The sequence below is a fragment of the Mirounga angustirostris genome, unplaced genomic scaffold (assembly GCF_029215605.1).
Source record: "Mirounga angustirostris isolate CCGP_5_RB_7025 unplaced genomic scaffold, mMirAng1.0.hap1 SCAF_2, whole genome shotgun sequence".
NCBI lineage: Eukaryota > Metazoa > Chordata > Mammalia > Carnivora > Phocidae > Mirounga > Mirounga angustirostris.
Window position 1 is genome coordinate 3,280,940 of NW_026991710.1, and position 11,754 is coordinate 3,292,693.

The 11,754-nt window shown below is 62.1% G+C and overlaps 1 protein-coding gene across 3 annotated transcripts in view; it reads right to left on the bottom strand.

Annotated features, from left to right (window-relative positions):
* HTRA3 (HtrA serine peptidase 3) overlaps nt 1-11,301 on the bottom strand; it is a 34,501-nt gene extending 23,200 nt beyond the window's left edge. For 2 of the 3 annotated variants that reach the window (XM_064584222.1, XM_064584223.1), the window contains exons 1-2: nt 10,827-11,211; nt 93-192 (exon numbers count right to left, since the gene is read on the bottom strand). In XM_064584222.1, the coding sequence (XP_064440292.1) occupies nt 93-192; nt 10,827-11,211 (485 nt within the window). Of the gene's footprint in view, nt 1-92; nt 193-10,826 lie in introns of all 3 variants that reach the window. The other variant, XM_064584224.1, reaches the window with a different exon arrangement.
* Nucleotides 11,302-11,754: the final 453 nt, after the last annotated feature.

Consider the following 11,754-nt stretch of genomic DNA (forward strand, 5'->3'; position numbering starts at 1 on the left):
GGTGTCAGGGAGACCCACCTGACCCCACATGCACCTGGCTCCACCTGCCCCCGGTGCTAGAATGGGCGGACGCCTGGGAGGGGCTCACGCACCTCAGGAAGAGCTCTATGTGGACCACGGCCGGCGCGATCTTCTCCACCACGTCCGCGATGAAGTTGAACTTGTACCGTGGGCTGGTCAGCTGGTGGAGACCTGCGCTGGCAGGAAGAACCAGGAGCATTAGTGAGGCGCCCGAACCCCCACCCAGGAGGAAGCTCCCCCAGGGACCCCACCGGGCTCGGAGACCCTCAGCGATGCCCCAAACTCAGCAGCACAGTGACACCCAGACGTTTGGGAGGGGGCTTCTTTGCCCCAGGAATGGCGAATGCTGAGCTTCCTCACATTACCTCACTGGACGCCACCAAGCGGGCCAGGAGGCTCAGAGCAGTGAGGACACTTGCCCTCGGCTGTGAGCAGTGACAGGACATTGGAGCTAGATCTGGGCCAGCCCCCGGGGGCCCTGACCCTTTCTCTGATAGACGGCAGTGCCCCGGCTTGAGGCAACCGTCCCCTCCCCTGCGGCTCTGGCCCGTTGCTCCAGCCCTGGGGCTAAAGCAGTGATTGGGCAAGGGTCCGGCAGGGGCCGCCGGCTCGCCCTTCCAAGCTGCCCCGGTCTGGCCATGGTGTGACCCCCTGCTGGGCCCCGCGGGACTCCGATGTCTGAGTCGCCAGGGCCCCCTATCCAACTTGGCCAGGCCCCAAGTCCAACTTGCCGGGTGGCTCACGAACCCCCCTGGAACCTTTGCCGGCTCAGATTTCTGCTGCTGTCAGCAGCGGGGGCTGCCGCCTGCCAGGACTGCAGGCCTGAGGGATGTGGGTGGCACGGGGCCCACACCCCTTTGGTCTCCCTTGCTTGGGCATGTGCCGAGGCCCCTCAGGCCCCCCCGGAGACTGGCGCTACCTGGAACCCATGGTCCCCGAATGAGCTTATGCCTGGAGCTGGGCGCATGCCGGGCTTGGCTGGGCACCCCTCCTCCAGCTGTGTGGTTTAGGCAAATCACTCGCCCTCTCTGGGCCTTGACTCCTAGTCTGAAACTGAGACTGAAGATGACCCCTCCTGCCCTGTGGGAACTGGGTAGGAATGTGACTTGCGGGTGCGAAGCTCCCTGCCCAGGGGAGCCCACCATGCCCCCTGGCACCTGGGTCAGTGAGCAAACAGGGCTCGGCCTGTGAAGGCTAGTTTTGCAGCTGAGGCATGAGGATCTAGTGAGGATCTGGTTTTCCGTTTTGTCCAGAGGGACAGGAGGTCATGGTGAGTGCGGCCACCCTGCATGCCCCATAAACACTTGTGGGCACATCCCGACTATTCTCCCCATGTCCAGGGGGCAGCCAGGGCGGGGGTCACTGCCTCCCTCTCAAAGGTGGGGCGACTGTGGGGCTGGGTGATAAATCCTCCTGCCCGAAGACACATATCGAGTTGGAGAAGGCACGTTCCGAGCTTGGGCTGGGGGCTCGCTTCCTTAGGGGCCCCTCACCCATCCCCAGTGGCTCCCTCATGCCCTGACGGTCTATTATGCCCGGACTGGGACTCTGGGTCTGGAGAGGGCTTGCCTCAGGCTCCAAGGTCAGGGGTGGAGAGGAAGCCCCACCCACCAATTCTATGATGTCCGTCTCTCAGCCAGGCAGTGGGCGTGGGACATGGGGGCGCAGGCCACTGTGGTCAGCCTGAATCAAAGGCGGCCTGTCCGGGGGTGGCCGGAGCCCAGCTGGGAGACATGGCCTGTGGCTGGCCACGGCTGAGGCCCCTCGCCCAACCAACTGCAGGAGGCCAGGGGCTACCTGCCTGGGAGCCCTCCCCCGGGTGGCAAAACCCTCGGAGGGGTGGGGTTTAGGGTTCAGAGCTCACAATAACAAGGGCCCCAGGGGCTGGTCCCACTCTGGTTCCACACATTTATTTCCACGCAGGATTGCGAATTGTCCCTGAAACTCCACAGTTTCACTAGTCAGCTGTGGGGGCTAAGGCCAGCTCGGTCTCCCCCACCCCGAGGCCCCTGGAAACCCAAACCATGCTCTTGCCTCCAGGCAGAGGAAGGAAACCAGTCACAGAAACTGCTGTCCTGTCGGGTTCTGGTCTCTAACGGGACACTCCTCACCAGGTAATTCCCGTGGCCCTGGGACCTCAGAGGACCTCCGCCCCAGGCCCTTCTCCCTTCCACGGGTCGGGGCTTGGCAGGGTCTGCAGGTCTCCCTCATGTGCTGGGTTCACCCCAGCCGAGGTGTGTGCCCACCGTGCCGTGCTGGGCAGTCCCCAAGGGCCACGTCAGGTGTCACCCCCCCAGCTGTGTAACCTGTTGGGCCATTTACCCCAAGTCTCTATTCCATCACCCGCCGTTCTGTGCCCCACCTACACAGACCACTCCCCACTTCTCCCTAGCAAGATGCTCCAGCTTGTCCCGGGCACAACTCAAATCCCACCTCCTCCAGGCAGGCCCCTGGCAGGCTTCGTCCAGCAGAATGAGTCTCTCCTTCCTCGGGGTTCCCAGAATAATGCCCCGCCCTTGGCACTCCCTCTCACATGGGGCATATTCAATCCACGCATGCTGAGTGTCTCTGTGTGCCCTCTACGCCAAATACAGACGAGTGACCAGCCAGGCACAGCACAGGGTGACAGGGGATGGGGCAGAGGGAAGCCCAGGGATGCCTCGATCCAGGTCCCAAAGACTTCAGAGCCTGAGCCCTCCCTGACCCAGGGCCTGGGGCACCCCCATGGGGCTCCAGGGTCAGCCAGTTGGTGACCTGGGCCCTGCCAGGCCCTGTCCCTTTAAGCAGACGGACCGTGGTGGGTGGTGGGGAGGGGGTGGTGGGGCGGGGCAGGGCCAGCTTCCTGGTCCTCCTCCCCACACACAGATGAATCACCCCATGAATCAGTGGGAAGGGAGGACTCGGTTCCCACCGCTTCTTCCCACATGAAAACCTTGGGCCCCACGGCTGGAAAGCAGACGCTGTTTATTTGGGGTTTTGACAACCCCCACCCCCACCCCGTCCTCCAGCCAAAGTTCTGAAGTCAACAGTCAGTCCCGACCAGATTCAGCTGTTAGCATTTTGTTTTGTTTTGTTTTCAAAAATAAACTGTAATCCACAGGACTTGGAAGTTCTAGTTGGGAGGAATTTGACACAGAGCAAAGCAATCAGGGCCAGGTGTCTTGTGGCGCCACCGGGGAGGGGAAGGGGCACAGCCAGGATGCGAGCGAGCGCCTGGGACCACGCACGGCAGGGAGAGGAGCTGGGCTGCCGGCTCCGACCCAACATTCTTGCCTGGCAGAGCTCAGGGACAGTGGCAAACCCTGAAAGAGGACTCACCATATGCCAGCTCTGGACAGTCGTAATGCCATGGAACAGATGGGGAGACTGAGGCCCGGAGTGGGAAACTGACTAGCTCAGACATTCCACAGGGCCACTTTGTACTGCTGCTAGGCAGGCTGCGAACTGCACGAGTCCATTATTAACAAAGATCACGGTGCGCCCAGCTTCCCTTGCACAGCCTGCCCATCTGTAGGCACCACCCCTCCAGCACATAATGGGCAGCCGGGACTGAGACCCAGGTCTGTTGCGCTAACCCTGAGGTCATTGCCCTTAGTCTATCAGAAGAAGCCCCCACCTGTCACCCAGTGGTTAGCTATGAGCTGGGATGGAAGGGCCATCAGCAGATGACCACAAAGCCCCAGCTGTGCCCATCTGTCCATAATGCTATACACAGCCTGCAGACTAGATGACAACATCTTATCAGCGCATTCAAGGACCTGGGTGTCCGGGTTCCATCTGCATTTGCAGGCTCGCCTACTGCCACTCTCCCCTCTGTACCCCCAGCTCTGGTTCCCTCTGTCAGCAATTGCCCTTCTCTCATCCTTCAAGCCGGCTCAGTGACCACAACCACCCCTCTGGGTTCCACAGCCCCTCGGAACCCCTCCCAAGGCGTGTCCCTCGGACTGTCCTCATGGCCTGGGTGCCCCCAATCCACAGCACTGAGCAGGGAGCAGTGAGAGAATGAGTGAATGAGCAAGGGGGTGCACGAATGCTCTGTGGGGACAAATGCACCATCTCAGGGGCCCCTCCACGGCCCCAGCCCCCACCCGCAGGCCCCACGCACCCACCAGGGGCAGGCTTTGAAGCCCAGGAGCTGCGTCCCGGGTCTAATTAGTCCTTAGAACAGTTCCCTGTGTTTTTCTTGATCTTGAAAACTTGCCTGTCCCCAAGTGACTGCCTCCCCCCTGAGCCAGGAACAGGGGCTCCAGATCCCACTGTGGCTCCCAGGGGCATGGTGCTGCGGTCTGTGGCCCTCAGGCCCAGGCTCCTGTCCCTGGATGCAGGGCTTCCCCCCCTTGCACGGGTCCTGCCCAGCAGCCGCCATTCACTGGGTCCCGGACATTTATGAGACCAGTGAACTCTCGAAGCTGTTCTGTGAGGCAGGATCTTTGCCCATTTCCCAGGCCAGGAGAACCCCCCACCCAAGGCCCAGAGCCAGGTCCCTTGACGCTGACCCCAGGTCCCTCCTCTGCTCTGGGCTGGTCCTCAGCCAGTGATGGGCTGTCCTGCCCAGGGGCACCCAGCTTGGCCAGTCTTTGGCTTGGGGTCAGTCTGGCTCCTGTAATGTGCTAACCTCATGCCATTAGCTTGTCTGTCCTTTACCAAAAGGGTACCACAGGCCAGGCAGGACTCTGGGTCACCATGGAAGCCAAGGTGGGGTCAGCCCCAGGCCCTCCTCCAACAGGAAGCACTCTCTGGCCTGACTGGTCCAGCGGCTGACTCCTCTGGGCTCAGGCTCCCCGGCTGGGTTGTGCGCTGAACAAGGTCAGTAGAACTCCCTTGGGCACATGGTAGCCCTTCCACAAACATGGCCTTCCAGCATCTTCCTTCCTCCACTACCTCTCCTTCTCTCTCACAAATTCCATTTATGTCAGAAACACCCACTTATCGGCACTGAGGTCTGTTCACACTAAAGTCTGTTAGATTTGACCCAGGGACCCAGCCAGAAAGGTCCCATTTCACAGATAAATCTGAGATGCAGAGAACTTAGGAGACTTGCAGGTGGGGTAGCTGGGACACACCCCTGAGCAGCTGGACGTGGAGAACAGAACTGAGTCCCAGTTCTGGGCTCTGCCTATCCTGTGCTATAGGGGCTAAAGCATACAGTTGGGCAGGTTGTGCACTGCATAACTCCAAGGGTTCACCGATTCCCCCCTACATGAGACCTGGTGTTCCGTTTAGGGCACACACATATACGTCCCAACCACATCTTTTCTGTGCTGAGGACAAGGAGTCTGTGACTTTATTCTCTTTCTTACCTGCTTATTTAACACCCTTATCAAAATCAAACAGAAAAGCCACTTCCTCAAGGCGCTGGAGATCTGCCCAGCATGCAGGACAGCAGATGGAGAATCAGGGGGCCTAGGCTTGGGCAGAGCTGTTCCTCCCCACCTGGGGTAGGTCCCTGCCCCCTGAGCTTTTTCTTATAAAGGGCCATGACAACAAGACCTAAATAATGTGTGTTTAAGGCTTTGGCAGCCTGAAGCACAAGCCTGGTGTCTCGCCCTTGACCTTGGTAAACCCGGTGGCTTTTCTCCCTCAAAGCAAGGCCCGAGAGGAGGCAATACTCAGACCCTCGGGAGGACAGACCACTCACTTAGCCAGGTGCCCACCATGGACACGCGGACGCAGTCGCTCATCAGCTAGTCTCTTGCCACGGAACCCTGTCCCCACTGGAAACCCTCCGCACCAAGGTGCCCCTCGTACCTAATCTGCACTCATCACCTTGCCTCTCCAAACCTGCTCCTCCAGACGCCCTGCCTCCAGGAGAGGCCCCGCCATCCGTCTGCCCCGACAGCCCCCTGACCAGCCCCCGTCAGACATCCTCAGGCCTCATCAGCTCTCCCCACCCAGGGCACTGGCCTCCCGCTAGCTGGGCCCCCCTCTGCCATTTTGCACACCTGTTACCCATAAACCTTCGGTGGCTCTTTGCCTCCTGATGCTGGGTCATCCTCCCAGTGTTTCCCGCCATCCTTCTCTGCACGGGTGCTCTTTGTGCCCACCCCTCAATGGCTGTCTGTATGCTACCTCCTGTAGGAAGCCCTTCCTGATCTCCCCTTCCCCCATTCTGGCGGCGGTGTCTCCCTCAGCTGGGTTCCACACAGAGTCATCTGTCCCTCACGAGACAGGAGCAGGGGTTTCGTAGGGATCTGCTAACGGTGATGAAGCCGGGCAGGAAGGCGAGGCCAGGCAGCATCAGAAGTTTGTGCTTGCTTGGTCTTGAAGGCAGTGGGAGCCATGGCTGGGCTTTGGGCAGGGAGATCCAAGTCTTACGACACCCCCTCGGGCCGCTGTGTGGAGGTGCAGGGCAAGGGGAGAAGCCTGAGCAGGCAGACCCCAGGGCTTGCTGTGGGACCCTGGGCGCACCTCCAGGCCGACGGCAGGAGCACAGAGGGTGGGGGTGCTCCCTGGGACCCTGGTCACAGAGCACAGCTGCTCAGTACCCTGGTCTCCGCTCCCCTCTGACGGGGCTCCTGGCTCAGAAGGTCCAGAGGCTGCAGCTGGGCTCTGCTGTCTAGCATGAGGGCAAGGGGGGGGAGAAGGACGGGAGGCGTCATCCTGCCCGGTCCCCGGCGCTGAATTCCATCCAAGACATACGCAGGAAGCCGTGAAGGGAATTAGAACTCAAACATCGAGCAAAGCTCTTAAATAAATAAAACAGGGAGAGACACCGTCGGAACCTGCGCTGGGCTTGCACAATCCACACGGATTATCAAATGCCACGTTGTAAATCGCCCTTGGGCTCTAAGTTTTGAATTAATTGTGTGCACATAGACCTATTTGTCTGAGTCGTGGGCAGGGAGGCTTTGAGGGTCACGGGGCTCTGCTTAGGTGAACAAGGAAGCCTCCTCTCCCTGTAGACACGCTGAGCACGTTCATCTCCGTGTTACTATCCCACTGACAGACACTTCTCCACACCACGCAGTCCCCCTGCTGCCAGGGGAGATGGGGATATGCAAAGCTCCTGGAAGGGTAGTGAGCCCCCTTCACTGGGGGTATGCAAGGAGGATCCGAGGGTCGTAGGGGATTCACCTGTTGAACAGATGATCCGTTCAATCCACAGTTCCTACCATGCGCCGGGTGCTGCAGCGGGCCTCGCAGGGAATCAAGGGCTCAGAGCCGGTGAGATGGAGACACTGCAGAGAAGCCTGGTCACACCGGTGAAGGGAGGGTCTGCTGGGACCCCGTGGTGTGCTCATGAGGCTGAGGAAGGGGTTGTCTGGGTGTGGTGTCAGGGAAGGTGGCTCAGGGGTGGTGGGACATCTAGGCCCAGACAGAGGAGGACATGGCTCCATGAAGGTGAGGAATGGGCATCTGGGGCTGCAGGCCCAGCATGTGCAAGGGCCCTGAGGTGGGGAGCAGAAGGGCAGGCAGGAGCACAGAGGATGAGGTGGCACTGCGGGGTGGGAGGGGCCAGACGGCACAGGGCCTCGCGGGTCAGTCAGTGCTGGGGAGCTGCCGAGGGGTTCCTGCTGGGGACGGGCAGAATGCATTGATCCAGGTTATCATGGTCACTGCAGGGAGAAGGAGGGAGATGAGGGAGGTGGGGTGGTGCAGGCCAGTGGTGCTGGGGCAAGGAGGATCGAGGGCGGCTCGGGGCAGGTTCCAGGTGGAGCTGAGGACTCGCCTGTGGATGGGAGTAAGAAGCCAGGGGAAGGTGACATGACAAACACGTGTGGCTGAGGACCAGGTCAGCAGAGGACAAGCCGGGCACTGGGGACTGGACCTGAGTTGTCAGTGCCTGGACATCTGAAGGCAGGCCCAGTTGAGGGTGGAGACGGTGGGGATTTTGTGCAGAGAAGCCCGGGATGGGCAGCACCTCGCCGGCCGCTACACGTGGACATCACCCAGTGACCTCGGGACAGACCCTCGGGAGGGCAGGGATGGAGTGGACGCTGTCAGTGACACTCGATGAAGGCTGAGCCCCGTGGCTCTGGACACCCTGGCCGGACCCGGACTCCAGCCCTCGGGGACCCTGCTGTCCCCCACCTGCAGAAGAAAGCCTGGGCCCCGTGACAGCGCCGCCTTCAAAGCCAGCCAGAGCAGGGGTCCTGGCCTGGCTCGGTCACTTCCTGGCCAAGTGACTTCAGACCAATCACTTGACCGCCCCCTGCCTCCCTGAGCGCATCTGGGCTGTACGAAGGGCCAGATTGGCAGAGGCAGATAAACAGCGCGAGCAAGAGACCCCATCCAGCACAGCAAGTATTCTGTAAGGGCTGGGTTTAGCAAGTGTAACTGGCAGAAACCTGGATGTCTGCAGTCCCTGTGCATGGGGCAATCTGATGGCACAGGGCCCAGGAGCGAGGGTGGGGCCACACAGACCATAACGTGCACAGTGAGCACCAACCCCAGCCCCGAGCGCCCTCCCAGCAGCACTGAGGTCTCTCACCCCCCTGTTTAAGGCCCCGGCTCCCTCCCGGGTTCCTTGCCCCTGTGGCTCTGGCTGGGTCAGGCCTGGGCCTGAGAGGTCGCTCCTTCTGCCTCTGCTTTGCTCCGGTCCCTCCTGTTCCGCCCATCCTTTGCGGGGAGAGCTCCAACTCACCTTCCACAGCTCAGCACAGAAGCTGACCTGGCCAGATAAACCAGACACGGTGGTGGTCCTAACAGGGACAGTCACCCGTGAACAAATAAGTGGTCTACCGAGGGCTCAGTAGGGGGCACGTGCCCACACACCCTGGCTCATTGATCCCTGCCAGCCCCACCCGCGTTACAGAAGAGGAGACGGGGGTCAGTAGCCTTAGAGCCCCAGCCCGTGACCTCCACGCTGGCAGCCCCTTCCTCCCATCGTGCCCTTCCTACCTGCGGAGTGACCTCTGCACCTGTCTGGGGTCAGGCTCCTCCTGTCTTCTCACCCTCCCACGTGTCTCCCCAGCTGTCGAGTTTCTCCAGGGCACAGATGGGGTCTGCCCATCATGGTTCCCTTGTCGCCAGCCCCGGGCCAGCTGGACACACAGACAAGGTACTTCACAAATATGGACTCCATCCTCAAAAAATGAGGGTTTCGAAATGCTTGGGACCTCCCCTCCCCTGGCCCTGGAACCTTATTCTAACAGCATCCCCCACACGGGGGAGTCAGGGTTGGGGGGCCCCATGGACACAACCAAGCTGTAGTGGGCGGGCGCGCCTCGCCCTGAGCCTGCGGTCTCTCGGAGCCACTGGCATGGCCTGAGGTGGCCCCCCCAGTGCCAAGCCCCGGGGCAGAGGGCCACCTGTGAGGTGTGGCCATGGTGGCTCATTCAATGCCAATGCCCGTCTCAGACGCTCCGTGGGGCCTGGCGCCCTCATCCCTCGCTCTCCTGGGCACGATCTAAACACAGACACTGTCGCCCTCACCTCCCTTAGAGCCCTTCACTGGCCCCCCCAAATAATATTTAATCCTACACAGTCTTCCCAGACCGGGCTCCCCAGAACCCCAGGGTGCCAGGAGGAGCACATACGTGTTCTGCCAGGAAAGAAGAGCTCTCTGCTGAAATTCTCTTGGAAAACCCTGGGTTTTATGATTTTGTGTGTGTGGGTTTGTTTGTGTTTTTCTCACTGCAGGTTCTCTCAGAACTTCTGATAGACTCCAAGGTAGTGTGAATCACCACTGCATGGACGGTGTTTATGTTCCCAAACTTTCTGGGCCATGAGACACTTATTTTCAGAATACCAGACACAACTGGGGGAAGTCTGGCCTACAGGATGAAGTCTAAGCCAATGGCAGGACGCTTATGGCCATTCGTCCTCCATCCCCACCAGCCTGCCCAGCTGCGGGAGTCGCACCCCCCACCCCATGCATCCCACTCCCCACCAGCTGCTCCTGGCTCTGTGCTCCCCACGTGGTGGCTCACACTCTCCCCTCTTCCCAGAGAACCTGTCCCCCCTCGTCCGCGGGATTCAGTTGAGACCCTCCTCATCCCTGAAGGCTTCTCGGCACCCCAGGCAGCTGGACTCCCCACGGTGCTCCCAGGGCCCGCAAGGCCGGGCCCAGTGGTCAGAGTCTCCCCCCACCAGCTGGAAACTGAGGGCGTACACAGGGCTCGACTCATCGCTGCGAACTTGGGGCTCGGCCCCAAGCACATGGCAACCGCAAGTACCTACTGAACCGACTTCCTAAGAAGTGCCCTAAACAAATAAAGGGGCGGCAGGGTATTCTAGCATTTTCTTCCATGCACAGGGTCAAGCTGTGTGGCAAGAAGCAGTTCTGGGCCAGCTCCGGGTGGGGGAGGCTGTCCTAGGGTTTGAAGGGACAAAGGAGGTCCCTGATTCAGCAGCCTGTCCCAGGAGGCCCCAAGCCACTCAGAGACCCCACATGCTGGCTCACCATTCCCAAACAGCCCTCTAGAGACGTGAACTCTTAAGTGCAGCTAAAAAGAAAGGAAACACTGGATGTCGCTCAAGAGAACATCCGTTCTGGGTTAGATTTAAGGCCAGGAAAGATTGCTTTCCACCCAGCACCCGGACAGAGCAGGAATATGGGACCAGCAGAAATGATACACAAGACAGTTACGTTTTGATGGGGCCAGAGAGAGACCGGGAAGCAGAGAGCTAGACCAGACCCCTAGGGTGGTCAGGAGGGCACCGGGTTTCACTCTTAACTACTTCTGTGACTTTGGGCCTCAGTTTCCCCACCCGGAAGGCCAGGGGTCAGGTTAGATGATTTCTGCCCCTTGTGCCCAGCCAGTGCCGACCTCGAGGCTCCTCCCTAGCTCTGCGCCTCAGTTTCCCCCGGGGGCGCCTTCCCTCCCTCCCACCCCGCGGCCGTCGCCCGGGCGAGCGCTTACCCGATGGGCAGGCGCCCTTCTGCAGCGGGCGCACGGGCGTCCCCGAGAGCTCCAGCGCGCGCCGGCTGGCCGCCTGCAGCGCGCACACGTTGGCGTAGGTGTGCCCGTCGGTGCCGCACACGGCGCGCGCCCAGCGGCAGCGGCACACGCCGCGCGCGCACTCCAGGCTCTCCCCGCACGGCGAGTCGAGGGGGCGGCCGCACGGCTCGCCCTCGCTGGCCGCGCACACCAGGCAGCAGTTGCACAGGTCGGGCACGTAGCCGCCGGGGCAGCGGGGGCTCGGGCACCGCGACACGTCGCAGCGCGCGGGACACGGCGCCGCCGGGGGCTCTCGGGCCAGCGCCAGCGCGGCCAGCGCGGCCAGGAGCAGCGCGCGCGCCGGCATAGCGGCGGGGCCGGGGGCGGGCGGCAGCGCGGGGGGCCGGCCGGGGACCAGCGGGGACGCCGAGGCCGTGCCGGGGCCGGGCGGCGGCCGCCTGTGGAGGGCGCGGGGCCGGGCGCGCGGCCGCATGCGCCAGGGGCTCAGGCGGGCAGGCCGCGGGGCCACAGGGGCATGCGGGGGGGGCGCGCGGGCCGTGGAGGAGCCAGCTCCTTGTGGGCCGCCACTGCGAGCCGGGGGGCTCCGCCGCATTTAAAGGCGCGCGCGCGCGCGGCCCGCCCTCGCTGGAAGGGGCGGGCCGACCCCTCGGCCAGCCCCGCCCCGGCCCCCGCCGGCCCCCGCCCGCCCCCGCCCGGCCCTCCCGGCCTGGACCCACCAGGCCCCCGGCCTGCCTGGCCTGGGAAAGGTGGGATATGGGTCAGCTGGCGGGGCCCGAGGGGCGGAGGGGCCCGCGGGGCGGAGGGGTCCGCTAGGCACAGGCCTCGGGCCCTCCCAAAGCCCCTGTGCCAGCCCTGTCCGTGCCCCGGGTTCCAAGGACCTGAGCTCCTC